Source organism: Oncorhynchus tshawytscha, linkage group LG07 (assembly GCF_018296145.1).
Source record: "Oncorhynchus tshawytscha isolate Ot180627B linkage group LG07, Otsh_v2.0, whole genome shotgun sequence".
Lineage (NCBI taxonomy): Eukaryota > Metazoa > Chordata > Actinopteri > Salmoniformes > Salmonidae > Oncorhynchus > Oncorhynchus tshawytscha.
Window position 1 is genome coordinate 56,977,211 of NC_056435.1, and position 27,190 is coordinate 57,004,400.

At 43.7% G+C, this 27,190-nt stretch overlaps 1 protein-coding gene across 3 annotated transcripts; it reads left to right on the plus strand.

The window, feature by feature from the left end:
• The first annotated feature begins 1,991 nt into the window (after window positions 1-1,991).
• LOC112255327 (transketolase) lies at window positions 1,992-25,500 on the plus strand. Of its 3 annotated transcripts, none has more exons than XM_042324675.1 (14): window positions 1,992-2,306; window positions 4,447-4,564; window positions 5,014-5,127; window positions 6,458-6,570; window positions 7,459-7,650; window positions 7,853-7,971; window positions 8,409-8,605; window positions 10,436-10,600; window positions 19,024-19,180; window positions 20,240-20,370; window positions 21,232-21,315; window positions 21,703-21,796; window positions 22,329-22,451; window positions 23,766-25,500. In XM_042324675.1, exons 1-14 carry the CDS (start codon window positions 2,200-2,202, stop codon window positions 23,951-23,953), a joined length of 1,902 nt encoding a protein of 633 aa, XP_042180609.1. In that variant the 5' UTR covers window positions 1,992-2,199; the 3' UTR covers window positions 23,954-25,500. The 3 variants fall into 3 exon arrangements, with proteins under 3 accessions (XP_042180609.1, XP_042180610.1, XP_042180611.1); XM_042324676.1 differs by having other exon boundaries at window positions 6,467-6,570; XM_042324677.1 differs by having other exon boundaries at window positions 6,473-6,570.
• Window positions 25,501-27,190: the final 1,690 nt, after the last annotated feature.

A 27,190-nucleotide genomic window follows, 5' to 3' on the forward strand; every position in this document is an offset into this window, starting at 1 on the left:
CATCTAGGGGTCTCGGGGATCGAGTTTGGGAAACCCTGACTGATTTAGAGAAAGAAGCACACAGCTGCAGAGTGGACGTTGCCCGTCAGAAACAGGTCAGGTGTACTTGTACAGCCTGTCCACCAGGTGGAGGTATAACCCACCACGTACATCACCTGTCGACAGCTGGGGATAGTACACAGCCTAGCAATCCCGACCTTACCAGCAATGGAACTGCAATATTACCGCATATATAGAAAATTAGGGAATCAAAACTTATAGTAGCCTTTCAAAATATATAATAAATCAACCAATAGCTCAATGTAATTGTAATTCATATTAGTTCATATGCAATAGGAGATCAGAAATGATCAATGTTACACTTTGAGAAAAGCAATAGTTCTAATAACTTTGTATAAGGAATGATCCTTTCTTCTTTCCATTTACAGTTGAGCAAATACATTGCACACCTATTGCATTTACTTGTTTTTAACAAGTTTGAAAAGCTATCGATTTGACTGTATGGAAGAGAATATGTTTCCTAATCACATGTCCTAATTAGATCAATAGAAAATAATGAGGCAAAGATTGTCTAACAGCGGGACCCTGTTACTACTCCATGACTTTTGCTCTGACTACAAACACACAGGATAGTCTGATGGAGAGGGTTAGTGGTTGGGGTAGCACTGCGCAAAATATTTAGTAATCAGTTCATTGAGGTTATGCTGCATGGATGTGTTGGGGAAAATAATACACTGTCCTATGTTATAGACAGAAGAGTGCTACATGGCAGACCAATCCGGATCTCATCTCGTCATGTCCAGCCCACTCATTATCTCAGCGAATCATGGCTAGCAGAAAGGTTGCTGACTTTTTCAGTGGCTAAACCAACTAGGCATAATTTAACAATTCTATTCATATGTACAGATGGCAAACACATTTGTTATTAAGGCACATGAAATTTCACATAATCTAGAAGGCATTTCTGCCCCAAAACTAATTTAGATTTTTTAAAAAAAGTTTTCATTCAAATGGCTCTCCTGTGAAGTAGTGATGCGACATATGCCTAGTTTCCAGAAAGGAGTCACAATTGTTTGGTCCCCACAAGGATAGTAAAACAAACGTGTGTGTGTGTGTGTGGATGACACCAGGCCAATGCTAAGTGATGTGCATGAAGTGAGACAGGAGAAATAAAGCAATTCTCTCTCACTCTTTCATTTTATTTCTTTCTTTCTTTCTCTCTCTCTCTCTCTCTCTCTCTCTCTCTCTCTCGCTCACTCTCTTTCTCTCTCTCTCTCAAACAAATTAAACCTTTAAACCTTGGCGTGCCACTTAAATTATTTAACTTTCTCTCTATAGCGTAGCCTACCTCTCGCTCGCTTTTTTTCTCTGTTACTCTCTCTCTCTACACACATAGACACATACATATTTATCTCTGTGACATGAAGCACTCAAAACAAAGGCACCATCGACGAGGCGCACACTGAGGTTGACAGGAACAAAGGACAAGACACACATATCTCAAGTCTGGTAATGAGTTTAGACACTGAAGCCTAAGACATTTGTGGGCAGATGGTTCAACTGTGGGCAACCCCTCTTTCAGACACACAACCCTCCTTCTAACACACACCCCTAGCACAACCCTCCTTCTAACACACCCCTAGCACAACCCTCCTAACACACACCCCTAGCACAACCCTCCTTCTAACACACCCCTAACACAACCCTCCTAACACACACCCCTAGCACAACCCTCCTAACATACACCCCTAGCACAACCCTCCTTCTAACACACACCCCTAACACAACCCTCTTTCTAACACACACCCCTAACACAACCCTCTTTCTAACACACACCCCTAATACAACCCTCTTTCTAACACACACCCCTAACACAACCCTCTTTCTAACACAACCCTCCTTCTAACACACACCCTTAACACAACCCTTCCTTGCATACTCATGCATGCACACTGTCCTCTTTCTCCTCCTTCTTGTGTGTGTGTGTGTGTGTGTGTGTGTGTGTGTGTGTGTGTGTGTGTACTCTCACTAGGGATAAATCCTGCCTCTCCTCCTTTCTATCCCTCTTCTCTTTGCCACTCACACACACGAGCAGGGCTCCCGCTGCCAAACCTCACTCACATACAAATACACACACAGCCCAGCCTCTGCGCAGTCTAGTCCACATTGATTCTTTTGGTGTTTTGACATTTTGCATTCATGGAGGACTACCACAAACCCGACCAGCAGACAGTGCAGGCGCTCAGGAACATCGCCAACCGCCTCCGAATCAACTGCATCAAGGCTACCACCGCAACGGGCAGCGGGTAAGACCCAGACACAGACACACACACACACACACGCACACACACAGATTACACAGTCGTAAATCTAGGGAAGAGTGTATAAAGACTCATTCATACACACAGGTGCACACATAAACACATGAAAACGTAATAACACGCACACACAAAACACACACAGTCTCGTTTTGCTAACCTTGTGGGGACACACATTTGATTCCCATTCAAACTACTATTTCCCCTAACCCTAACTTCAAAACCTACCCTTAACACTAAACCCAACCTATAATCCTTAACCCCAATTCGAACCCGAACACTAATTCTAACCCCCCCTAGAAATAGCATTTTCCTTGTGGGGACTTGCAAAATGTACCCAATTGGTCAAATTTGTCCTTGTTTACTATACTAGTGGGGACTTCTGGGTAAACAGGTCCACACACACGTGAAATGCAAGGTGAAGGGCATGTTCTCTCTTTGGTGTTTGAGCTATGGAGAATGAATGGATGAAACAGAAACAGGATGTATGATATGAGTCATTCGAGGAGATAGTTCTGACACTTAATCTGCTTAATATCTTTAAATTGCAGAAAACTGTGTACTTATACACATGATTTATTTATGTCTATTGAACAAGATAGATTATTGCCATTGTGGCTCAATTCTTTTGTTATTAGAAATGTTCTATTGTGAACAAAATCGGGAAATTATATTGCGTCTTCATCTGTCTAACCGTGCGAGTAAGTGATGGAGGAGCGCCTCGGAGTTTGTTAGCACAGGACATAGCGCATGGTGATCTGGGATGTTGTTCAGTATTCATAATAAATAGTCAGCAATTCATCTTATTGTGTGAACATCCACTTGAAGTGCATTATTATAGCTAAATAAATAAACATCCTGTGTGCGAACAAGTGGACAAAACGGAATTTAATTTAGATTTTTGTGGGGGAAATCACAAATCTATTTGAGTAAGCTATCAATCACTATATATTGCACATACACAAACTACCGCATTCATTAATTCCATTGTGGCTCCATCCTTCGACCGTAGCCTATCCATGAATAGCCCAAGAGCGCACACAGCCTAGACAATATAAGCAACAGCCATGCAGTTAATGATTGAGAGAAAACCCCTCTACACATTTCGTTCCAGGGGAAAGTCAAGTGTGCTTTTTTGGTTGGGCTTGGCTACTTGCCAGCATTCCTGGGTTTTGTTGAGTTTTTAGAGCATCTGGTCGGTACTTTTAGTTTTACGCAGTTCTTTACACATTTTTTAAAGAGCATCTATTCCTTCAACAGAAGATTTTTAGATTATGCCTCCGTGGTTAAGTATTTCGCTGGCTGGAGATGGAAGGTAACCGTTATAGGCCCGGTGATAAATGTGACTTCAAATGGCGCCCTCTGACTGATCGTCTGACTCCGTGCGCACAGAAGCCAAAATGGTCCCCATCTCTCCCCAGACCGGTTAGTCTCATCGTAGCAGGGATAGGTCTGTGTTGTGACCGTGACCTGAACTGGCACTTTGCAAGGGGCGGGTTTACCCCTCTGATGTTGACGTCACTGTAATTGGGATAAAGAGAGAGCAGGCTGCTGAGGGGAGAACGGCTCATAATAATGGCCGACACAGAGGAAATGGAATGCCATCATGATGTATTTGATACCATTGCACTGTTAATGCTCCAGTTATTACCAGGAGCCCCTACTCCTTAATTAAGGTGCCACCAAACCTCCTGTGAGAGAGAGCCAATAGGGCATCTCGGTTTGAGCATGGCCCCCTCATGAGTATTTTGGATAGACTAGTACACTCTAAATAGTGTTACCCATCCTTCCCCATTGTGCCCTAAGATTTCATTGGCAAGCTCAGACTTTAGACTGTGTCACTTCGAATCCAGTTGGAGGCTCTGTGTCAATTCTGAATGTTTATGAGTTTGTAAAGTGGTCTGTCTGTTCTTAGTGTGTGTGTGTGTGTGTGTGTGTGTGTGTGTGTGTGTGTGTGTGTGTGTGTGTGTGTGTGTGTGTGTGTGTGTGTGTGTGTGTGTGTGAGTGTGTGAGTGTGTGAGTGTGTGAGTGTGTGAGTGAGAATCAGAGATAGAAACAGTCTGTGTCCAACTTGTTGTAACCTGTCTGTAACCTCCCTCCCTGCTCCTATATACCCCTGGTCTCCCAGACACCCTACATCATGCTGCAGCGTGGCAGAAATCATGTCTGTCCTGTTCTTCAACACAATGAAGTACCGCACAGAGGACCCCAAGAACATCAACAACGACCGCTTCATCCTCTCTAAGGTGAGACACCGTAGATGAACAAAGTTCTATTGAATTTGTATTGAATTAAAGTTTTACATTTTATTTAATTGATTTGACCACCAGCCACTATTTTGGTTTGATAAAAGTCATAATGGTCAACATCTGCTTCTTTATGGCTGTATTGTGGCTTGTAATAGATTTTTCATACATATTACAGTTGGTCTACAATTGTCATAGGCATATGTATGATTATAGGCATATGTATGATTATAGGCATATGTATGATTATAGGCATATGTATGATTATAGGCATATGTATGATTATAGGCATATGTATGATTATAGGCATATGTATGATTATAGGCCTGGCAAGCAGCAACAGTGTATTTTACTCTTCCTGGTTATACAGTTATATTTTGGTTGTGTTATAGGTTTTGTTATAGTATCATATACTAGTACTACAGTAAGATGTCTGTTCCTCTCCTCAGGGTCATGCCGCCCCAGCCCTGTACTCCGTGTGGACAGAGACTGGCTTCCTGAAGGAGAGTGAGCTGCTCTCTCTGTGCCAGGTGGAGTCCAACCTGGAGGGACACCCCATAACTGTAAGTGATAACTACTACACATCACCTTTAATAATAGCTTAGCACTAAATTATGTTTTTTCTCTGTTTTGTATCATATTGTACAACAGCTGTTGAAACTAACATTGTAAAAGTGCCCACAAAAATGATCAGTGTTATTTCCTGATAGTTTCTGGTTGCCAGCTTGCCATGGTGACATCAACATGAGGTAAATTGGTTAATAGACCAATAACAAAGAGTGTTACAAACCTCTCTGCCAATAACAGCTAGTTTTCAGTTTTCCCCTCCCCACTCAGACCACTCCTAGAGAGTCCTAGCAAATTATTTTTTGAGAAATAGTTTTGATAAAAAGCTATTTTTACCCATTAAATGTAAATATATTACAAGTTAAGTAATTAAGTTACTTAATTGTTACACAGAAATGTTATGATATTGATATAAAACATCTGCATTGGGCCTTTAATAACCTAAGAGTTAGCCTACACCTCACCTTCAATAGCCTAAGAGTTAGCCTACACCTCACCTTTAGCCTACACCTCACCTTCAATAGCCTAAGAGTTAGCCTACACCTCACCTTCAATAGCCTAAGAGTTAGCCTACACCTCACCTTCAATAGCCTAAGAGTTAGCCTACACCTCACCTTCAATAGCCTAAGAGTTAGTCTACAACCCACCTTTAGCCTACACCTCACCTTCAATAGTCTAAAAGTTAGCCTATACCTCACCTTCAATAGTCTAAGAGTTAGCCTACACCTCACCTTCAATAGCCTAAGAGTTAGCCTACACCTCACCTTCAATAGTCTAAGAGTTAGCCTGCACCTCACCTTTAGCCTACACCTCACCTTTAACAGCCTAACAGTTAGGTCATGTTCTCCTGCTCAGACATTGATGGCCATGCCAGATCTTACAACGCCTGTATAGGTATTTAACGTATCAGCTAACTATACCATATCATATGTTACAGCAATGTGGTGCCCGACTGCACAGTCGATGATGTGGCACGCAAGCATTGGTTGATGCATGCAACGTCAGAGCAGGGGAACGAGACCTTAGACTACTCCTCACCTTTAATAGCCTAACAGTTAACCTACCCATCACCTTTAACAGCCTCAATTAGGACCAGACAGATATGACCACACAACAGCTCTAAAACTGGGTCATATTCCAAAGGACACAGTAGCAAAAGGTTTTGCAACTGTAAACAACAATCTGTGTTCTTATTGGACAAGTTCAGGTAGTGCCTCACTAAACTTGTCCAATAACTTGTAACTTATAATAATACATCAACATTTTCCACCTACTGAACTCATACCTGCTCTCTATGGTGATAGTAACAGTCCTGTTCCTGTGTATGCGTTGGAGTTTCAGAAGCAGCAGTTTGTGGATGTGGCTACTGGTTCTCTGGGCCAGGGCCTGGGTGTGGCCTGTGGGATGGCCTACACCGGGAAGTACTTTGACAAGTCCAGGTAAGAGTTCACACACATGCACGCACAGATTTTAAGTCTTTGCATGCCTCTGAATTCTAAAGTGTTAAGCGTGGACTCTAGTTCATATTGTGGTATTTTAGAGGTCTTTAGAGCAGTGATCCCCGACCCTGGTCCTCCAGTACCAACAGAACACAGGTTAGTTTTAGCCCTGGACAAACACACCTCATGCAACTCATTGAGGGCTTGATGATTAGTTGACAAGTTGAATCATGTGTGCTTCTCCAGGGCTACAATACACATGTGTACTGTTGGGGTACTCAAGGAGCAGTGTTGGGAAACACTGCTTTAGAGCATAGTGAGGTTTTTGAAGGTTCTCCATGTGTACAGTGGCTGCATGCTCTGCTATCCCAATTGTTCTGCTCTAATTACCACAGCCCTGGCAGACACAACTCTGTTCTTTTTTACCATCCAGAAAGATTCTGTCTCAGAATCTGATTGGATCAGGTTTACATTAGAATGCATCACTCAGTCTATTGTTCAAAACCACACTCACATTCCTCAATCTAATTAAGGTTTGGGTTCAGGTTTTGTCTCGGAATGTGGATCTCCGATATGCAGAATGCTGATATTGCCAACGTCCAAAATGTGCCCTAGATACATTTGTACTGGAGAAGGATGTTGTGTGGACAGTGGTTAAAACTCATAACATAAGCAGATTATCAAACCATTGATTAAAAGATGAGCGTTTGTTCTGTTCAAAGGTGCCTGTGTGGCTAGAAGCCTCAGTGGAGATATGAGGGAACAAAGTAGGTGTAGGTGTGATAGAATGAGAGAGGTGTAAAGGTTACCATCCAGCCCCCTAGTCAGAAACACACACACACACACACACACACACACCCCTGTCTCACCCACCTTTCTCTTCCCCAGCTACCGTGTGTTCTGTCTGATGGGGGATGGGGAGCTGTCTGAGGGGGCAGTGTGGGAGGCCATGTCCTTCGCCTCCTACTACCAGCTGGACAACCTGGTGGCCATCTTGGATATCAACCGTCTGGGCCAGACTGACCCAGCGCCCCTGCAGCACCACGTGGAGAAGTACCAGAAACGCTGTGAGGCCTTCGGGTGAGTGTGTGTGAAAGTGGGTTTACAGGGAGAGAGTGATCATCTTTGTGAATGTGCTGGGAGAACAAGTCTGTGAATGTGTGAAGGCATATGTCAACATTAGTGGGCATATGTGGAATGTATTGTTTATGTGTGTATGAGTAGAGAAAGTGTGTTCATGTGTTTCCATATGTGAAATGGGTTTTCTGATGTGTTTCTACAGTTGGCATGCCATCATTGTGGATGGGCACAGTGTGGAGGAGCTGTGTAAGGCTCTGAGCCAGGCTCGCCACCAGCCCACTGCCATCATCGCCAAGACCACCAAGGGCAAGGGCATCCCAGGTACTCTCAGCCTCACATGGCTACTGGTTACATTATATTACTCATACTAGGCCTCTATCTCAGTGATGGGCTATGCTCTATCTCAGTGATGGGCTATGCTCTATCTCAGTGATTGGCTATGCTCTATCTCAGTAATTGGCTATGCTCTATCTCAGTGATGGACTTCCCCTATCTCAGTGATGGGCTACCCTCTATTTCAGTGATTGGCTTCCCTCTATCTCAGTGATGGGCTTCCCTCTATCTCAGTGATGGGCTTCCCTCTATCTCAGGATATGCACACACAAGTCACTACTGTATAATGTGTTGCGAAGGACCTTTTTATTGGTCAGGTCACATGATCAGGAAAAACTCCTGGGCCTATGTATGCGTATACAATATAATGTTGAGTATACTGTGTGTATTTTGATGTTGTGTATTCTGCTGTCCACGTTTGCCAGCTGTGGAGGATAAGATGGGCTGGCATGCCAAGCCCCTGCCCAAAGACATGGCTGAGGGAGTCGTGAAGGATCTGCAGGCGCGCATCATGAACAGCAGCAAGCGCCTGTACCCTGCCACGCCCATGGAGGACGCCCCGCCAGTCAGCCTGTGCAACATCCGCATGCCCAGTGCACCCGCCTACAAGCAGGGAGAGAAGGTAACACATAGAACACACACCTCACCACAGGAGGACAGGCTAGTGGTCCTCCCCTCAGCAGCCTCCAGTGCACCTCACCATTTACAGTACATCTGGGATTGTGCTCTCATCCCAATGACAGAGGTGTCAACATTATTGACTGCACTGACACTTGGGACTCAGCCCATAGTCCCAAACAAGATATCATAAAAAAAGCTGTCACAACTGTTATTTATTTATTTTTCATTTCACCTTCATTTAACCAGGTAGGCTAGTTGAGAACAAGTTCTCATTTGCAACTGTGACCTGGCCAAGATGAAGCAAAGCAATTCAACACATACAACAACACAGAGTTACATATGGAATAAACAAAACATAGTCAATAATACAGTAGAACAAAAGAAAACAAAAAGTCTATATACAGTAGATAATACAGTATAACAAAAGAAAACAGAAAGTCTATATACAGTGAGTGCAAATGAGTTAAGATAAGGGAGGTAAAAGCAATAAATAGGCCATGGTGGCGAAGTAATTACAATATAGCAATTAAACAATGGAATGGTTGATGTGCAGTAGATGAATGTGCAAGTATAGATACTGGGATGCAAAGGAGCAAGATAAATAAATAAAACGGATGGCACTGTGATAGACTGCATCCAGTTTGTTGAGTAGAGTGTTGGAGGCTATTTTATAGATGACATCACCGAAGTCGAGGATCGGTAGGATGGTCAGTTTTACAAGGGTATGTTTGGCAGAAGTGTTTTAGGGAGCATTTGACAGTGATGAGGGGTGGTCGTTTGGTCGCAGACCCATTACGGATGCAGGCAATGAGGCAGTGATCACTGAGATCTTGATTGAAAACAGCAGAGGTGTATTTGGAGGGCGAGTTAGTTAGGATTACATCTATGAGGGTGCCCGTGTTTATGGATTTGGAGTTGTACCTGGTAGGTTCATTGATCATTTGTGTGAGATTGAGGGCATCAAGCTTGGATTGTAGGATGGCCGGGGTGTTAAGCATGTCCCAGTTTCGGTCACCTAGTAGCACGAGCTCAGAAGATAGATGGGGGGGCAATCAATTCACATATGGTATCGAGGGCACAGCTGGGGGCAGAGGGAGATCTATAGCAAGTGGCAACAGTGAGAGACTTGTTTCTGGAAAGGTGAATTTTTAGAAGTAGCAGCTCGAATTGTTTGGGTACAGACTTGGATAGTAAACCAGAATTCTGCAGGCTATCTTTGCAGTAGATTGCAACACCGCCCCCTTTGGCAGTTCTATCTTGGCGGAAAATGTTATAGTTAGCGATGGAGATTTCAAGGTTTATGGTGGTTTTCCTAAGCCAGGATTCGGACACGGCTAAGACATCTGGGAGCAGTGAGTAAAACAAACTTAGGGAGTAGGTTTCTAATGTTAACATGCATGAAACCAAGGCTTTTACCAAGGCTTTTACGGTTACAGAAGTCAACAAATGAGAGCACCTGGGGAGTGGGAGTGGAGCTAGGCACTGCAGGACCTGGATTAACCTCTACATCACCAGAGGAACAGAGGAGAAGTAGGATAAGGGTACAGCTAAATGCTATACGAACTGGCTGTCTAGCACATTCGGAACAGAGAGTAAAAGGAGCAGGTTTCTGGGCACGATAGCATAGATTCAAGGCATAATGTACAGACAAAGGTAACTTTGAGTACTGTCAACTAGAAGGTCGTATAATGATGCATAAATAACAGGTAGACTTATTGGCTTATTGACTTGCTTTCTTATATTGCTTTCTTCTTATTATTAATGACTGGTTGATTGATTGATAGATTAGTTGATTGGTTGATTAATTGATTGAATGGTTGTCTTTCTACAGGTTTCCACCAGGAAAGCCTATGGCATGGCCCTGGCTAAACTGGGTCGTTACAACGAGCGTGTGGTGGTCCTGGACGGAGACACCAACAACATCACCTACTCAGAGATCTTCAAGAACGAACATCCCAACCGCTTTGTGGAGTGTTACATCGCTCAACAGAACATGGTAGGAAATGAAACCCTCTTGAGTTGGTCCTGGTCACAGGTGATGTGGTCAGGGTCAGATGAAACCGATTGGAACTAAGTATGAACACTCTATAAACACAGACACTTTCTCTAAAGTGTCTTTCTCTAACTTTCTCTAACCTCACCAAGCTTTTAAAAGATGACCTGTCCTCCAAATAAATATTTTTGTAAAATATTAAATAAGAATCGTAGAAATGTACTCAGATTAAAATAAGAAATACAATTGCAGCAGCATTTTGTGGCTCAGTTTAGCTCTCCTCTCTCCTCTACTTACGTCTCTCTCTCTGATGCTTAACAGAATGCCCTGTCCCCAGACCTGGGTTTGAACAGAATGCCCTGTCCCCAGACCTGGGTTTGAACAGAATGCCCTGTCCCCAGACCTGGGTTTGAACAGAATGCCCTCTCCCCAGACCTGGGTTTGAACAGAATGTCCTGTCCCCAGACCTGGGTTTGAACAGAATGCCCTGTCCCCAGACCTGGATTTGAACAGAATGCCCTGTCCCCAGACCCGAGTTTGAATATTATTATTATTATTAAATCTTTTAGATCCTTTGAGCATTTGCTCTAGCCTGGTTGAGGTGGGAGATATGTGGCCTTTTTAGACTTCTCTTCACTGTCCTTTCTCATGAAATACACTTTTTTTAAGGTCTGATTGCCTGAATCAAAAAATGTTCTCTCTCTGTGTTACTGAGGCTGGTATGATGAATAATGCATGTAGGTCCATCCATAATGTAACACTGGGACTGTAGAGAGAGGCAGAGAGGCTGAGATGTGGGTCCATCCATAATGTAACACTGGGACTGTAGAAAGAGGCTGAGATATGGGTCCATCCATAATGTAACACTGGGACTGTAGAGAGAGGCAGAGAGGCTGAGATGTGGGTCCATCCATAATGTAACACTGGGACTGTAGAAAGAGGCTGAGATGTGGGTCCATCCATAATGTAACACTGGGACTGTAGAGAGAGGCAGAGAGGCTGAGATGTGGGTCCATCCATAATGTAACACTGGGACTGTAGAAAGAGGCAGAGAGGCTGAGATGTGGGTCCATCCATAATGTAACACTGGGACTGTAGAGAGAGGCAGAGTGGCTGAGATGTGGGTACATCCATAATGTAACACTGGGACTGTAGAGAGAGGCAGAGAGGCTGAGATGTGGGTCCATCCATAATGTAACACTGGGACTGTAGAGAGAGACAGAGAGGCTGAGATGTGGGTCCATCCATAATGTAACACTGGGACTGTAGAGAGAGGCAGAGAGGCTGAGATGTGGGTCCATCCATAATGTAACACTGGGACTGTAGAAAGAGGCTGAGATGTGGGTCCATCCATAATGTAACACTGGGACTGTAGAGAGAGGCAGAGTGGCTGAGATGTGGGTACATCCATAATGTAACACTGGGACTGTAGAGAGAGGCAGAGAGGCTGAGATGTGGGTCCATCCATAATGTAACACTGGGACTGTAGAGAGAGACAGAGAGGCTGAGATGTGGGTCCATCCATAATGTAACACTGGGACTGTAGAGAGAGGCAGAGAGGCTGAGATGTGGGTCCATCCATAATGTAACACTGGGACTGTAGAAAGAGGCTGAGATGTGGGTCCATCCATAATGTAACACTGGGACTGTAGAGAGAGGCAGAGAGGCTGAGATGTGGGTCCATCCATAATGTAACACTGGGACTGTAGAAAGAGGCTGAGATGTGGGTCCATCCATAATGTAACACTGGGACTGTAGAGAGAGGCAGAGAGGCTGAGATGTGGGTCCATCCATAATTTAACACTGGGACTGTAGAAAGAGGCAGAGAGGCTGAGATGTGGGTCCATCCATAATGTAACACTGGGACTGTAGAGAGAGGCAGAGTGGCTGAGATGTGGGTCCATCCATAATGTAACACTGGGACTGTAGAGAGAGGCAGAGAGGCTGAGATGTGGGTCCATCCATAATGTAACACTGGGACTGTAGAGAGAGACAGAGAGGCTGAGATGTGGGTCCATCCATAATGTAACACTGGGACTGTAGAGAGAGGCAGAGAGGCTGAGATGTGGGTCCATCCATAATGTAACACTGGGACTGTAGAGAGAGGCAGAGAGGCTGAGATGTGGGTCCATCCATAATGTAACACTAGGACTGTAGAGAGAGGCTGAGATGTGGGTCCATCCATAATGTAACACTGGGACTGTAGAGAGAGGCAGAGAGGCTGAGATGTGGGTCCATCCAAAATGTAACACTGGGACTGTAGAAAGAGGCAGAGAGGCTGAGATGTGGGTCCATCCATAATGTAACACTGGGACTGTAGAAAGAGGCAGAGAGGCTGAGATGTGGGTCCATCCATAATGTAACACTGGGACTGTAGAGAGAGGCAGAGAGGCTGAGATGTGGGTCCATCCATAATGTAACACTGGGACTGTAGAAAGAGGCAGAGAGGCTGAGATGTGGGTCCATCCATAATGTAACACTGGGACTGTAGAGAAGGCAGAGAGGCTGAGATGTGGGTCCATCCATAATGTAACACTGGGACTGTAGAGAGGCTGAGATGTGGGTCCATCCATAATGTAACACTGGGACTGTAGAGAGAGGCAGAGAGGCTGAGATGTGGGTCCATCCATAATGTAACACTGGGACTGTAGAAAGAGGCAGAGAGGCTGAGATGTGGGTCCATCCATAATGTAACACTGGGACTGTAGAAAGAGGCAGAGAGGCTGAGATGTGGGTCCATCCATAATGTAACACTGGGACTGTAGAGAGAGGCAGAGAGGCTGAGATGTGGGTCCATCCATAATGTAACACTGGGACTGTAGAAAGAGGCTGAGATGTGGGTCCATCCATAATGTAACACTGGGACTAGAGAGAGGCAGAGAGGCTGAGATGTGGGTCCATCCATAATGTAACACTGGGACAGAGAGGCTGAGATGTGGGTCCATCCATAATGTAACACTGGGACTGTAGAAAGAGGCAGAGAGGCTGAGATGTGGGTCCATCCATAATGTAACACTGGGACTGTAGAAAGAGGCAGAGAGGCTGAGATGTGGGTCCATCCATAATGTAACACTGGGACTGTAGAGAGAGGCAGAGAGGCTGCGACATGACCTACTTACAGTATGCCATGCTCCCTCCCTCCCTCCCGCCATTCCTCCGATGCCTCGCCATGCTCCCTCCCTCCCTCCCGCCATTCCTCCGATGCCTCGCCATGCTCCCTCCCTCCCTCCCTACACACAGCTGGCTCTGCAGCCTCTCATACAGTATACTGCCCACCACTCGCTTTCTGTTTATTTCTCTCTTTCTCTTTCTATCTGTGTCTTTGTAGGTCTCTTTCTTTCATATCAAAATCAAATCAAATCTAATTGTATTTGTCACATGCGCCGAACACAACAGGTGTAGACATTACAGTGAAATGCTTACTTACAAGCCCTTAACCAACAACGCAGTTTTAAGAAAAATAAGTGTTAACAAAGTATTTACTAAATAAACTGAAGTTTAAAAAAAAAATATATATAAAAAATCATTTTTTTAAATGTATCTTTCTGTTTCTCTCTCTCCCCTCCCCACTTATTTCACCCTCTCAGTGCAATCTGCCCGTACATTAACATTTTGGAAGAGCCAGCCGTTCAGGCCTGGCTGTACCGTATACAGTAGATGCCTGGCCATTTGTCTGGTTCCTCATGGTAGCCTGTTCAGATGTAGGTCAGGGCTGTGTTTGATCAGCCGTTATAACAAGTCAGTCATGCTGAGCTGAGAGGTGAAATATTAATCAGAGAGGAGGGTGGGTGTGGCCGTCTGGCTGATCTCACTGACTGACTGGGTGACTGACTGACTGGCGGACTGGTTTACTGGCTGATGGACTGGGTGACTGGCAGACTGGCTGACTGACTGACTGACTGGGTAGGTGACTGCCTGGCTGACTGACTGACTGGTTGACTGAACGGCTGGCTCGCTGGCTGCTAGACTATTATCATAAAGACGATGTGCAGAAAAGAGCCAGAATGACAGGTTCAAATGAGACCGACAGATTCTCTAATGATGAATCATTAATATTGACAAGAGAAGCATGAGCAAATCAGAGAGGCACTGGTGTTAATGTTATGACTGATTTATGACTGCATTATGTCATGTGTTTGTGAATACTGTATCAAAGGGGCAAGCTGCAATTCAAATAATCACACAGTGGACACCCCGCCACTGTTTTTGGTAAAGAGAAAATAAATAAAAAATATATGTTGCGAGAGAGATACAGAAAAGTAGACTAATTAAATTTTCTTCTATACAATGACAGGAGTCAATAACAGGAGTTCTGTTCTCTTTGACCAGATTCAAAGTAGTGGAGAATAGGGACATGGGATAATAGTACCTCTGTTTGGTACTGCTATAGAATATGAATGAGTCCATATTATATTGAGGAGAGGAGCAGGGGGATCGGGGAGGGCTCTGGAGACAGGAAGCAGGAAATGACAATGCATGAGATTGATTCCTCACATATGGTACCGTAAGCTCCTGTGCTTTTGGACTGACTGACTTCTCACTGACTTTTACATAACTTCTGGAGGCATGAACCTTTGATTGTGATTGGCTCAGCAGTTGTCGTTCCCATGGAGACCTCACTTGACCCTTTGGATCCTCAGGTCATAGAGATACAATAAATATTGTTCTATGTAATTCTGTGGTTCTGCTGAACTTCAGAAGTACTGTATCTGTAGCTGATTTGTGTTCAGTATCTTCCTACATGTCTAAGACTCTGCAGGTGCAGGACCACCATACAAATGAAGTACAGTGCCCTCTGTAATTATTGGGACAGAGAGTGATTTTTTGGGGCTCTATACCCCAAAAGTTTGGATATGAAATAAAACAATGACTGGGGTTAAAGGTTAAAGGTTAAAGTGAGGACTGACAGCTTAAAGTTGAGGGTATTTTCATCCATATTGGGTGAACTGTTTAGAAATGACAGCACTTTTTGTACATAGTCCCCCCCATTTTAGGGGACCAAAAGTATTGGGACAAATTCACTTATATTTTTATTTATTTTTTTATTTCACCTTTATTTAGCCAAGTAAGCAAGTTGAGAACAAGTTCTCATTTACAACTGCAACCTGGCCAAGATAAAGCAAAGCAGTTCGACACATACAACAACACAGAGTTACACATGGAATAAACAAAACATACAGTCAATTATACAGTTGAAGAAAATCTATATACAGTGTGTGCAAATGAGGTAAGAAAAGGGAGGTAAGGCAATAAGTAGGCCATGGTGGCGAAGTAATTACAATATACCGATTAGACACTAGAGTGAATGATGTGCAGAATATGAATGTGCAAGTATAGATACAGGGGTGTAAAGGAGCAAGATAAATAAATAAAGTATTGGGATGAGGTAGTTGGATGGGCTATTTACAGATGGGCTATGTACAGGTGCAGTGATCTGTGAGCTACTCAGACTGGTGCTTAAAGCTAGTGAGGGAGGTAAGAGTCTCCAGCTTCAGTGATTTTTGCAATTCATTCCAGTCATTGGCAGCAGAGAACTGGAAGGAAAGGCGGCCAAATGAGGAATTGGCTTTGGGGGTGACTAGAGAGATATACCTGCTGGAGCGTGTGCTACAGGTGGGTGCTGCTATAGTGACCCGTGAGCTGAGATAAGGCGGGGCCTTACCTATCAGAGACTTGTAGATGACCTGAAGCCAGTGGGTTTGGCGACGAGTATGAAGCGAGGGCCAGCCAACAAGAGCGTACAGGTCGCAGTGGTGGGTAGTATATGGGGCTTTGCTGACAAAACAGATGGCACTGTGATAGACTGCATCCAATTTGTTGAGTAGAGTGTTGGGGGCTATTTTGGAAATTACATTGCTGAAGTCGAGGGTCGGCAGCATGAGTGAAGGATGCTTTGTTGCAAAATAGGAAGCCGATTCTAGATTTAATTGTGGATTGGAGATACTTAATTTGAGTCTGGAAGGAGAGTTTACAGTCTAACCAGACACCTAGATATTTGTACTTGTCCACATATTCTAAGTAAGAACCATCCAGAGTAGTGGGTGGGCAGGCAGGTGTGGGCAGCGATCGGATGAAGAGTGTTTTACTTGCATTTAAGAGCAGTTGGAGGCCACGGAAGGAGAGTTGTAAGGCATTGAAGCTCGTCTGGAGGTTAGTTAACAGTGTCCAAAGAGAGGCCAGAAGTAAACAGAATGGTGTCGTCTGCATAGAGGTGTATCAGAGAATAACCAGCAGCAAGAGCAACATCATTGATGTATACAGAGAAGAGAGTCGGCCCGAGGATGAACCCTGTGGCACCCCCATAGAGACCGCCAGAGGTCCAGACAACAGGCCCTTTGATTTGACACACTGAACTCTATCTGAGAAGTAGTTGGTGAACCAGGCGAGGCCGTCATTTGAGAAACCAAGGCTGTTGAGTCTGCCGATAAGAATGTGGTGATTGACAGAGTCAAAAGCCTTGGCCAGGTCGATGAATACGGCTGCACAGTAATGTCCCTTATCGATGGCGGTTATGATATCGTTTAGGACCTTGAGTGTGGCTGAGGTGCACCCATGACCAGCTCTGAAACCAGATTGCATAGCAGAGAAGGTATGGTGGGATTCGAAATGGTCGGTAATCTGTTAACTTGGCTTTCGACTTTAGACCTTAGAAAGGCAGGGCAGGATAGATATACTGTAGGTCTGTAGCAGTTTGGGTCTAGAGTGTCTCCCCCTTTGAAGAGGGGGATGACCACGGCAGCTTTCCAATCTTTGGGAATTTCAGACGATACGAAAGAGAGGTTGAATAGGCTAGTAATAGGGGTTGCAACAATTTCGGCAGATAATTTTAGAAAGAGAGAGTCCAGATTGTCTAGCCCAGCTGATTTGTAGGGGTCCAGATTTTGCAGCTCTTTCAGAACATTAGCAATCTAGATTTGGGTGAAGGAGAAATTAATGGTGGGGGATTGGGCGGATTGCATGTGTATTAAATGTGTAACAAAGTTTAGTATTTATTTCTATATTCATAGCATGCAATGACTACATCAAGCTTGTGACTCTACACATTTGTTGAATGCATTTGCTGTTTGTTTTGGTTTCAGACAATTTTGTGGCCAATAGAAATGAATGGTAAATAATGTATTGTGTCATTTTGGAGTCAATTTGATTGTTAATAAGAATATAATATGTTTCTAAATACTTCTACATTAATGTGGATGCTATGGATAATTCTGACTGAATCGTGAATAATTATGAGTGAAATAATTACAGACGCACAAATATCATACCCCCCCCCCACAGAAATGTTAACCTCCCCTGTTATTGTAATGGTGAGAGGTTAGCATGTCTTGGAGGTATGATATAAAATACTAACCTCTCCTGTTATTGTAATGGTGAGAGGTTAGCATGTCTTGGAGGTATGATATAAAATACTAACCTCTCCTGTTATTGTAATGGTGAGAGGATAGCATGTCTTGGAGGTATGGTATAAAATACTAACCTCTCCTGTTATTGTAATGGTGAGAGGTTAGCATGTCTTGGAGGTATGTATGATATAAAATACTAACCTCTCCTGTTATTGTAATGGTGAGAGGTTAGCATGTCTTGGAGGTATGATATAAAATACTAACCTCTCCTGTTATTGTAATGGTGAGAGGTTAGCATGTCTTGGAGGTATGATATAAAATACTAACCTCTCCTGTTATTGTAATGGTGAGAGGTTAGCATGTCTTGGAGGTATGATATAAAATACTAACCTCTCCTGTTATTGTAATGGTGAGAGGTTAGCATGTCTTGGAGGTATGATATAAAATACTAACCTCTCCTGTTATTGTAATGGTGAGAGGTTAGCATGTCTTGGAGGAATGACATTTGTGCGTCTGTAACTCTATTTTAATACACATATAACTGAATTTGGCCCATTAATTTTGGTCCCCTAAAATGGTGATACAATGTACAAAAAGTGCTGTAATTTCTAAGCGGCTTAGCCGATATGGATGAAAATACCCTCAAATTAAAGCTGACAGTCTGCACTTTACTCCCAGTCGTTGTTTGAGTTTAAACCCAAACCTTTGGAGTATAGAGCCAAAATAATAAAAAATCCTTCACTGTCCCAATAATTGCGGAGGTCACTGGACATGTCCCCGAGGGGTTCAAGAGGGACTGTGGAGGATGGTCCTCCTGAATTTGTGCCTACGTCTTGAATAGCACCCTATTCCCTTTATAGTATACTTAAAACCAGGGTGCACCCAAAGTAATGCACTATATAGGGAATATGGGGCCATTTGGGACGCATCCCTTGTAAATGAATAGACGGTGACTTGGAAGATGTCACCCTTGGCTTCATTAAAATCATTTCCATCCATTATTCGCTCTAACTAATCTTGCCAAAGTCACCAGCCGCCATTGTTATAGCATGATGGAACCCCTTCTTCCCCTTTTCCCTCTAGGTGAGTGTTGCCACTGGTTGCGCTGCCCGTGAGAGGAACGTTGTGTACGCCAGCACCCTGGCCTCCTTCTTCACCCGCGCCTACGACCAGCTCCGCATGGCTGCCATCTCAGAGAGCAACATCAATCTGTGTGGCTCCCACTGCGGCCTGTCCATCGGTGAGTCTGTCTGTCAGCCATTCATCCACCCCAAACACCCTCACTACATGCTACTCACACAACCTCCCACCATCACCCCCATGAACTGTAACCTATCACCTCACAAACCCACCCTTTCCCCATTGACCTCACTCACTCTGCACTCTTTCTATTGGCTCCTCAAGTCAACGCATCCTCAAATGTTCTGAAAGCCTAAAGTGACTGTCGTCCTCCTTGATCCAAGTTCCTATTTTTCTTTCTCTCTCTCCACTTCTGTGTTTTCCTCCTCACCTCCTCCTTCACCCTCTGAGTTCCCTAGCCTCCCTCTCTCCTCCCCCTCCCTGACCCCTGACCCTGTCTGTCCTGGATGCTGTCACCTTCACCGGAGGACCTGATATCCCTCTCCTCTGTTAGTCCCTCAGGTACACTGCATGCCACCCTCTCAATCTGTCTGTCTGTCTGTCTGTCTGTCTGTCTGTCTGTCTGTCTGTCTGTCTGTCTGTCTGTCTGTCTGTCTGTCTGTCTGTCTGTCTGTCTGTCTGTCTGTCTGTCTGTCTGTCTGTCTGTCTGTCTGTCTGTCTGTCTGTCTGTCTGTCTGTCTGTCTGTCTGTCTGTCTGTCTGTCTGTCTGTCTGTCTGTCTGTCTGTCTGTCCTACTGTCTGCTCTACTGTCTGTCTGTCTGCCCACCTGCATGACACTCTCTATGTCCTACTGTATGTCCTACTGTCTGTCTGACCATCTGCCTGCCAGTCTGTCTGTCTGTCTGTCCTACTGTCTGTCTGCACACCTGCATGCCACTCTCTCTGTCTGTCTGTCTGTCCTATTGTCCTCATTCCTTTCTGGTCTTATACACCTGCATGTATGTCGGTTCACCAGGCCTTTCGCTTTATATTGGGTTGAAATAGTATTCAAGTTTTGTTGAGCCTGCCTGGAGTGTGGGATGGATGTGGTTTTCACCAGGCACGCTCAATGAAGCACGTCTAAAGTCCCTGAAAAACAACATACTGTTTGCTTTCTGCTACATTTGACAACATTTTGGAATTAAATTATTCTAACTATGTGAGTATGTGTGTGTTCCAGGAGAGGACGGGCCGTCTCAGATGGGTCTAGAAGACATAGCCATGTTTAGGGCCATCCCCACGGCAACCATCTTCTACCCCAGCGATGGCGTTTCTATTGAAAAGGCAGTGGAGCTTGCCGCCAGCACAAAAGTACTTATTATATCCTCCCACCAAAATGCTATTGGTCCTTATCCCCATACCTCCAAAAATATATTGGTTCTTATCCCCATACCTCCAAAAATATATTGGTTCTTATCCCCATACCTCCAAAAATATATTGGTCCTTATCCTCATACCTCCAAAAAATATATTGGTTCTTATCCCCATACCCCCAAAATGCAATTGGTCCTTATCCCCATACCTCCAAAAAGCTATTGGTTCTTATCCCCATACCCCCAAAATATTTTGGTTCTTATCCACATGTTCCCAAAATGCAATTGGTCCTTATCCCCATACCCCCAAAAAGCTATTGGTCCTTATCCACATTCCCCCAAAAAGCTATGGGTCCTTATCCACATACCCCCAAAAAGATATGGGTCCTTTTATTTTACTAGGCAAGTAAGTTAAGAACAAAGTCTTATTTTCAATGACAGCCTAGGAACAGTGGGTTAACTGCCTGTTCAGGGGCAGAACAACAGATTTGTACCTTGTCAGCTCGGGGGTTTGAACTTGCAACCTTCCGGTTACTAGTCCAACACTCTAACCACTAGGCTATGCTTATCCCCATTCCCTCAAAATGTTATTGGTCCTTATCTCCATACCCTCAAAATGTTATTGGTCCTTATCCCCTTACCCTCAAAATGTTATTGGTCCTTACCTCCATACTCCCAAAATGCTATTGGTTTCTCATCCCCTCCCACATTATGTTATTTGTCCTCCAACATTAATGTAATCCCTCTACCTCCCACACCACCCCAAAACCAGGGGATGGGCTTTGTGTTCTCACCCTACAATGTAATACCTGTTTACAATGAATTCCAATATACATTGTACTATGTTATCTTTTTTTAGGGTGTTTGCTACATAAGAACCAGCCGCCCCGAGAATCCCATCATCTACAGCAGCAATGAGGACTTCCATGTTGGACAGGCTAAGGTGAGCACCACTCAGCTCTGAAAATGTTCTACATTACGTTAACTACACAGACTAATCACAGCCTTGACTAAACCACTTTAGTTTTCTATCTTGCTTCAGGGCGTGCTAGGATGTGCTATGATTAGTAAAAGGATTAGTTTAATCAGTTGTACAGCATCCATAATAGGAACTACTGTATCGCACTGAGAATGTTTTGTCTGACAACTGAAAGAGTTTCTACTATGGATGCAGTACTAGTGGTTGACTGGCTGGAATACAAGCCTGCAGACAGACAGGGTTGTCTTCTAGTAGGATAAACAATGAATCTCTCATCCAATAGTCACGAGCAGGAAGAGCTGTATGAGATGTGCTAGAGCCTTGCTGCTAACCCTTCCCTGTCCATCTCAGGTGGTGTACCAGAGTACGGAGGACAAGGTGACCGTGATCGGAGCTGGGATTACTCTGCATGAGGCCGTGGCTGCAGCTGAGATGCTCAAGAAAGGTACAGTACAACTACAGCCAGATCAACGATATAACTATGTGGGTGTGGAGAAATACCTGGAACTCCTGTCTGGGGCAATGATCTCTTTTCTTCATTTGCTAATATTGGCTCCATGCACTAATGCGCTGCTATTTAATTCAATCAGTTCATTAGCGTTGGCGCACAACATCTTATTCTCCTATAAGTGTTAGACTTTCTCAACTATATGTTCAAGTTTATCCAGGTTAGAAAGCTTTATCCCTCCCTCAATGATTTAAGGTTCAGGTTTCAGAGTAATTCTCTGTGTAGCTGCCTGTGTCTTGTTATTGTTTCTCCACTGAAACACTCTACTCAAGGATCCACAATTCCAGTAACACCAGTAACACATTTCCAGGTTTTCCAAAAATCCTGGTTGAAGGATTGCAGTTTTCCTGCTTCTTAATTTCTAATTCCGTGAATCTTCCAACCAGGATTTCTGAAAAACCTGGGAATTCTGCAATCCTCTGCACTACTGTTGATTAACGCTATGTTTTCCACCTTGTTGTTTTCCCAGAAAGGATCTTCATCAGGGTGATTGACCCGTTCACCATCAAACCCCTGGACTCCAAGACCATCATTGAGCATGCTCGCCAGACCAGGGGGCGTATCCTCACTGTAGAGGACCACTACTACGAAGGTACGCTTTTTCTGACCAGTGTTTCGACCTCCTTTGACCAAACACCAGGAAGTTAAGAGAGGGACCAAACACCAGGAAGTTAGAGAGGGACCAAACACCAGGAAGTTAGAGAGGGACCAAACACCAGGAAGTTAGAGAGGGACCAAACACCAGGAAGTTAGAGAGGGACCAAACACCAGGAAGTTAGAGAGGGACCAAACACCAGGAAGTTAGAGAGGGACCAAACACCAGGAGGTTAGAGAGGAACCAAACACCAGGAAGTTAGAGAGGGACCAAACACCACTTCACCAGACTCCAGCACTCGAGGGTACTTTATGTAGTTTAGCCACATTGTAGTGTTTTAGCCATATATATTGCATGGCCTTTACAACCTGGCAACCTGAAATATTTTGCCATTATTTATTTATGAATATGCAGCCAGTGTCCTCTCATTGGCCCATAGACACTGGGGTGTGTTGTGGTGGCATGTTCCAATTGGTTGAGTGGCTGAGACGTGATGCAGTGGCATGTTCTCATTGGCCCGAAAGGCACCACATGCTAGGTACTGTCATGGTGGGCGAGATATATTCTGTTCTGGTGTTTTTTGTTTGCTGAGGAGGGAGACTGTGTGTGTGTGTGTGTGTGTGTGTGTGAGGGCCAGAGAAGCAGAGTGCTGTCAGATTTCCTTAGTGAAGTGTGTTCCCATGGGGCTTTCTGTGACCCAGATATCACATAGACAGCTATGTCCAACACAGACAGCCATGCCTAGTCCTGCCCAGCCTGTGTCTGTGTAGGTTAGGTCCGGAGGAGATGAGAGTGGGGGTGGGGAGGGGACAGACTGGACCAAAGATGTGTGGCATCCAAAATCAGTAGCATCCCCCTCTCTGTCCCCTAAGGGGAGAGAAACTAGGGATAGCATGGGAGAAAAAGAGTCAGAGAACGAAGGACAGATAGAGGGTGAGAATATAGGGGGGGAGGGGCTTGCATAGCAACAGAAATAGATCAATGGCTTCATCCAAATGACCAATGAGCAATGAGTGGCTTCAGGGAGAACCTTTAGGCAGTGGGCACTGATCTAGGATCAGGTTATCTACCCACAATCATAACCTTTAAGTGTAGTGGGATAAACACAAAGCTGACCTTAGGTCAGTGTTTGAGCTCAACTTAATCCTAGTGTCTCAGATTGGGGTCAATTCAGCAAATTTCGGGAAGGAAATCGAATTTCAAATTGACTGAATTGAATATGAATTGACCATAACCGTGTCGCAGAGAAGGTTCTTCCTGTCCCTTCCCTTTCTCATGTCACGTATTTAATGTATTGTTGCTGTTCCTCAGGTGGTCTGGGGGAGGCAGTGTGCTCAGCGGTGGTGAACGAGCAGGGCTTCACCCTACAGCGGCTGGCCGTGGCCCACGTTCCCCGCAGCGGCAAGCCCAACGAGCTGCTCAAGATTTACGGCATCGACCGCGAAGCCATTTGCCAGGCCATCAGGAAGATGCTCAGCGGCTCTGCCAACGCCAAGTAGCTCCACCCCTTCCTGCCTAAGCCCCACCCAACCCAATTCTACCACCCCTCAGATAAACGTTTCATGTCACATGACACCACCCCACCTGGTAACCTCGCCCCCTCACTGTGAAAGTCCACCCCTGTGTTTACTGAAGTAACGTGAGTTTGTGCTGAATGTACATTTTGACGTAACCGTCACACATTTCACTTTTTTCCCTCATACATTACACACGCAAACACAAAACCCCACTCCCACTTCCTGGTAACCATGGGTCATCACAGGGTCAAGTTTAGAAATTAAAATGAGAGGTAGTCATTAGTCCTCAAACCCGGTTGGCAGGTGTAGATGGACATTCTCCATACCAAACAATCCAATAAAGACTGTACATGTTGTTACTCAATGCAGGTACCTTTATGTGATGCTCATGTGTTTTTAAACTCTTCCTCTTTGATATTTTCAACCCCAAACAACCAGCAGCAGTCTATTTTAATACTTTTATATTGTTCTGATGTAGTTCTGGAGACAGGGTGGGGCATGTGGTAGTGAAATCTAGGTGTCGTCTCCATGACATGTGGTAGTGAAATCTAGGTGTCGTCTCCATGACATGTGGTAGTGAAATCTAGGTGTCGTCTCCATGACATGTGGTAGTGAAATCTAGGTGTCGTCTCCATGACATGTGGTAGTGAAATCTAGGTGTCGTCTCCATGACATGTGGTAGTGAAATCTAGGTGTCGTCTCCATGACATGTGGTAGTGAAATCTAGGTGTCGTCTCCATGACATGTGGTAGTGAAATCTAGGTGTCGTCTCCATGACATGTGGTAGTGAAATCTAGGTGTCGTCTCCATGACATGTTTGTAGAACGTAGTCCAATAAAAAATAAATACAGACAATCAAGTAGAAATGTATGTGGGCCATAAATATCAGTGAAGTGAAAAGACCATACAGTTTGAACCATATGTCTCTTTAAACCACAACACCCAACTTGTACTGGACAGCTCGTGTTAGCACAGCACACATGAACTTCTTTTCATCTCTACAGCTCAGACGTAGACTAGCTAAACATATGGCTTCAGAGAACTGCCAAAATGTTGTGCGTTCAACCTTTGGTAGATATCTAACTCCATATTAACACCTTTTACCTGGATGAGCAAACAAGAAGAAGTACGTTAGCCCGAGCTGTCTGAACATACCAATAATGTTTCTATTCCATTTACATTTTTGTCATTTAGCGTATGCTCTTATCCAGAGTGATTTACAGGAGCAGGATCAATGTGTTCTCTACAGCAAATAGTTTGACTTGGAGGTCGGGGAGAGGGATACAGGGCCAGCTAGGACTTAAAGTAGGGTTCAGCGTTTCCATTTGAATTCAGTCAATTCAGGAAGTGAATTGATCCTAACCCTGGATTAAAGAGAGTCTCTGTGCTTGTGGCCATGGTGATGTTGGGAGCATGCTGTTACATCTGAACTGTGAACCTAGTACAAACACCTCCTTCGTTACTTGAACTTCTGTATGTACCTTATACTTTTATTTATTAAAGCCCTCTGCATTTGAATTTTAGAGTTTGCAAGTAGTTCTGTGTGTTTTTTTGACTGTGTATCGGTGTGTTCTGTATGTGTGCATGCATATCAGAGTGTAGATCTATTGAAAGGCAGGTTGGTGTATTTGCTTTTCAAAACATTCGTATTAGACTATTGTACACGGAAGACTAACCAAAGCGTACATTTTCAATAGATAAGACTACTAAACTAATATAAAACAATATGAAGAGTCATGACAAAACACTATATATACATTTTTCAGAAATGTTGGTAAATGAGCTTTGGTGTGTTTTTTCACTATCTAATCATAGCATGGGGCTGTTGAATGACAGACATATACAGTATTTGTTTAAAATCTGTTTAAAATTATTTCAGAGAGACAAATAACCATGTTTTTTCCCTAAATGCTAAAAATCCATATGTAAAACATTTACATCTGACATCTTAGTCATTTAGCAGATGCTTGTATCCAGAGCGACTGACACTACTGTAAGTACATTCCTCTTAAGATAGCTTGGTGAGACAATCCCATATCACAGTCAAATATACAGGATACAAAAGTTCCATTCCAGCTAAACAATAGATATATAGCGTTTAGCATAAAAATATACAAATTCATACATCTAAAATCTGTTAATAAAAATCTGAGAGAAGTAATATTTTACACACACATGAAGGTACCCATAAGCAACCATTTCTGTTGAAAAAAACACAAATGTGAAGAATTGGTACATATAGCATTTTGGAAATAAACTTCATATTAAAAACTTAGAAAATAGTTCAAATCTGTGTAAAAAATAATTGTACATTTTAAAACTCTGTACAATTTTCCATTTGATCAAAACCAGCACCTACAGAGAGTATCCAGATATGATCGGGAAAGATTGACAGATGACAGAGCAGAGTTGGTCCATCGGTCACCATGGTTATGCTGAGATCCTATCAGCAGACAGTATAAGTTTGAATATATCAAGTCCTGAGATCAGTTCATCCAATGGCAGCTCGGCAATGTGCACAGGTAGGTAGCACAGTAATGTGCGTAGGTAGCACAGTAAATGCCACTGCCCATTCTACTTTGTTGTCGTGTCTTTGGCTATGCCGGATTAAATGATATGACATGCTATTCTATAAAATAATTTATATGTAATTAATATTACCTGATTATACTAATCATGTAAATGTAATTAACTAGAAAGTCGGGGCACCACGAAATAATGTTTATAGAGCTGTTATCTACCGAATAAACTCTTAAAGACCTGGTAGTCTTTTACATCAGTAGCAGTCAATTATTAATCATCACCTTCCTCAGTCTAATCTGAAAGTTGTAAATTCTTGGTTATCTTCACGAACCCTGGCTAACAAGTAATACAAAAATTGGTTTAATTATTTATTTACTAAATACCTAAATAATCACACAGAATTACATCTACACAGAATATATAATACATTGATTACAAATTATGTCATAAAGGAAAACGTCCCTAGCGGACGGAACAGATATGACGGTTGGTTACATAAAGAAAGGGGGTGGGTTTTGAATGAAAGAGGGGGAGGACTGAGGAACAAAAATATTTTGTGTCTCTATCGGGCCGTAGGCAGCTATGCTATCGTAAATACAGTATCTTATGCATTCTATATAACTGCCCATTTGGAAAATGAAAATGCAATAAATATTTACTCTGAGCTGCGCTTCGGTAGATTGGTTGTAGATAGAA

Coding starts and splice junctions, on each gene's coding strand:
- LOC112255327 (XM_042324675.1), top strand. CDS start 2,200: ATGGAGGACTACCACAAACCCGACCAGCAGACAGTGCAGGCGCTCAGG. Junction 8,606..10,435: donor CCTACAAGCAGGGAGAGAAG/GTAACACATAGA, acceptor GTCTTTCTACAG/GTTTCCACCAGGAAAGCCTA. Junction 20,371..21,231: donor AGCTTGCCGCCAGCACAAAA/GTACTTATTATA, acceptor ATCTTTTTTTAG/GGTGTTTGCTACATAAGAAC.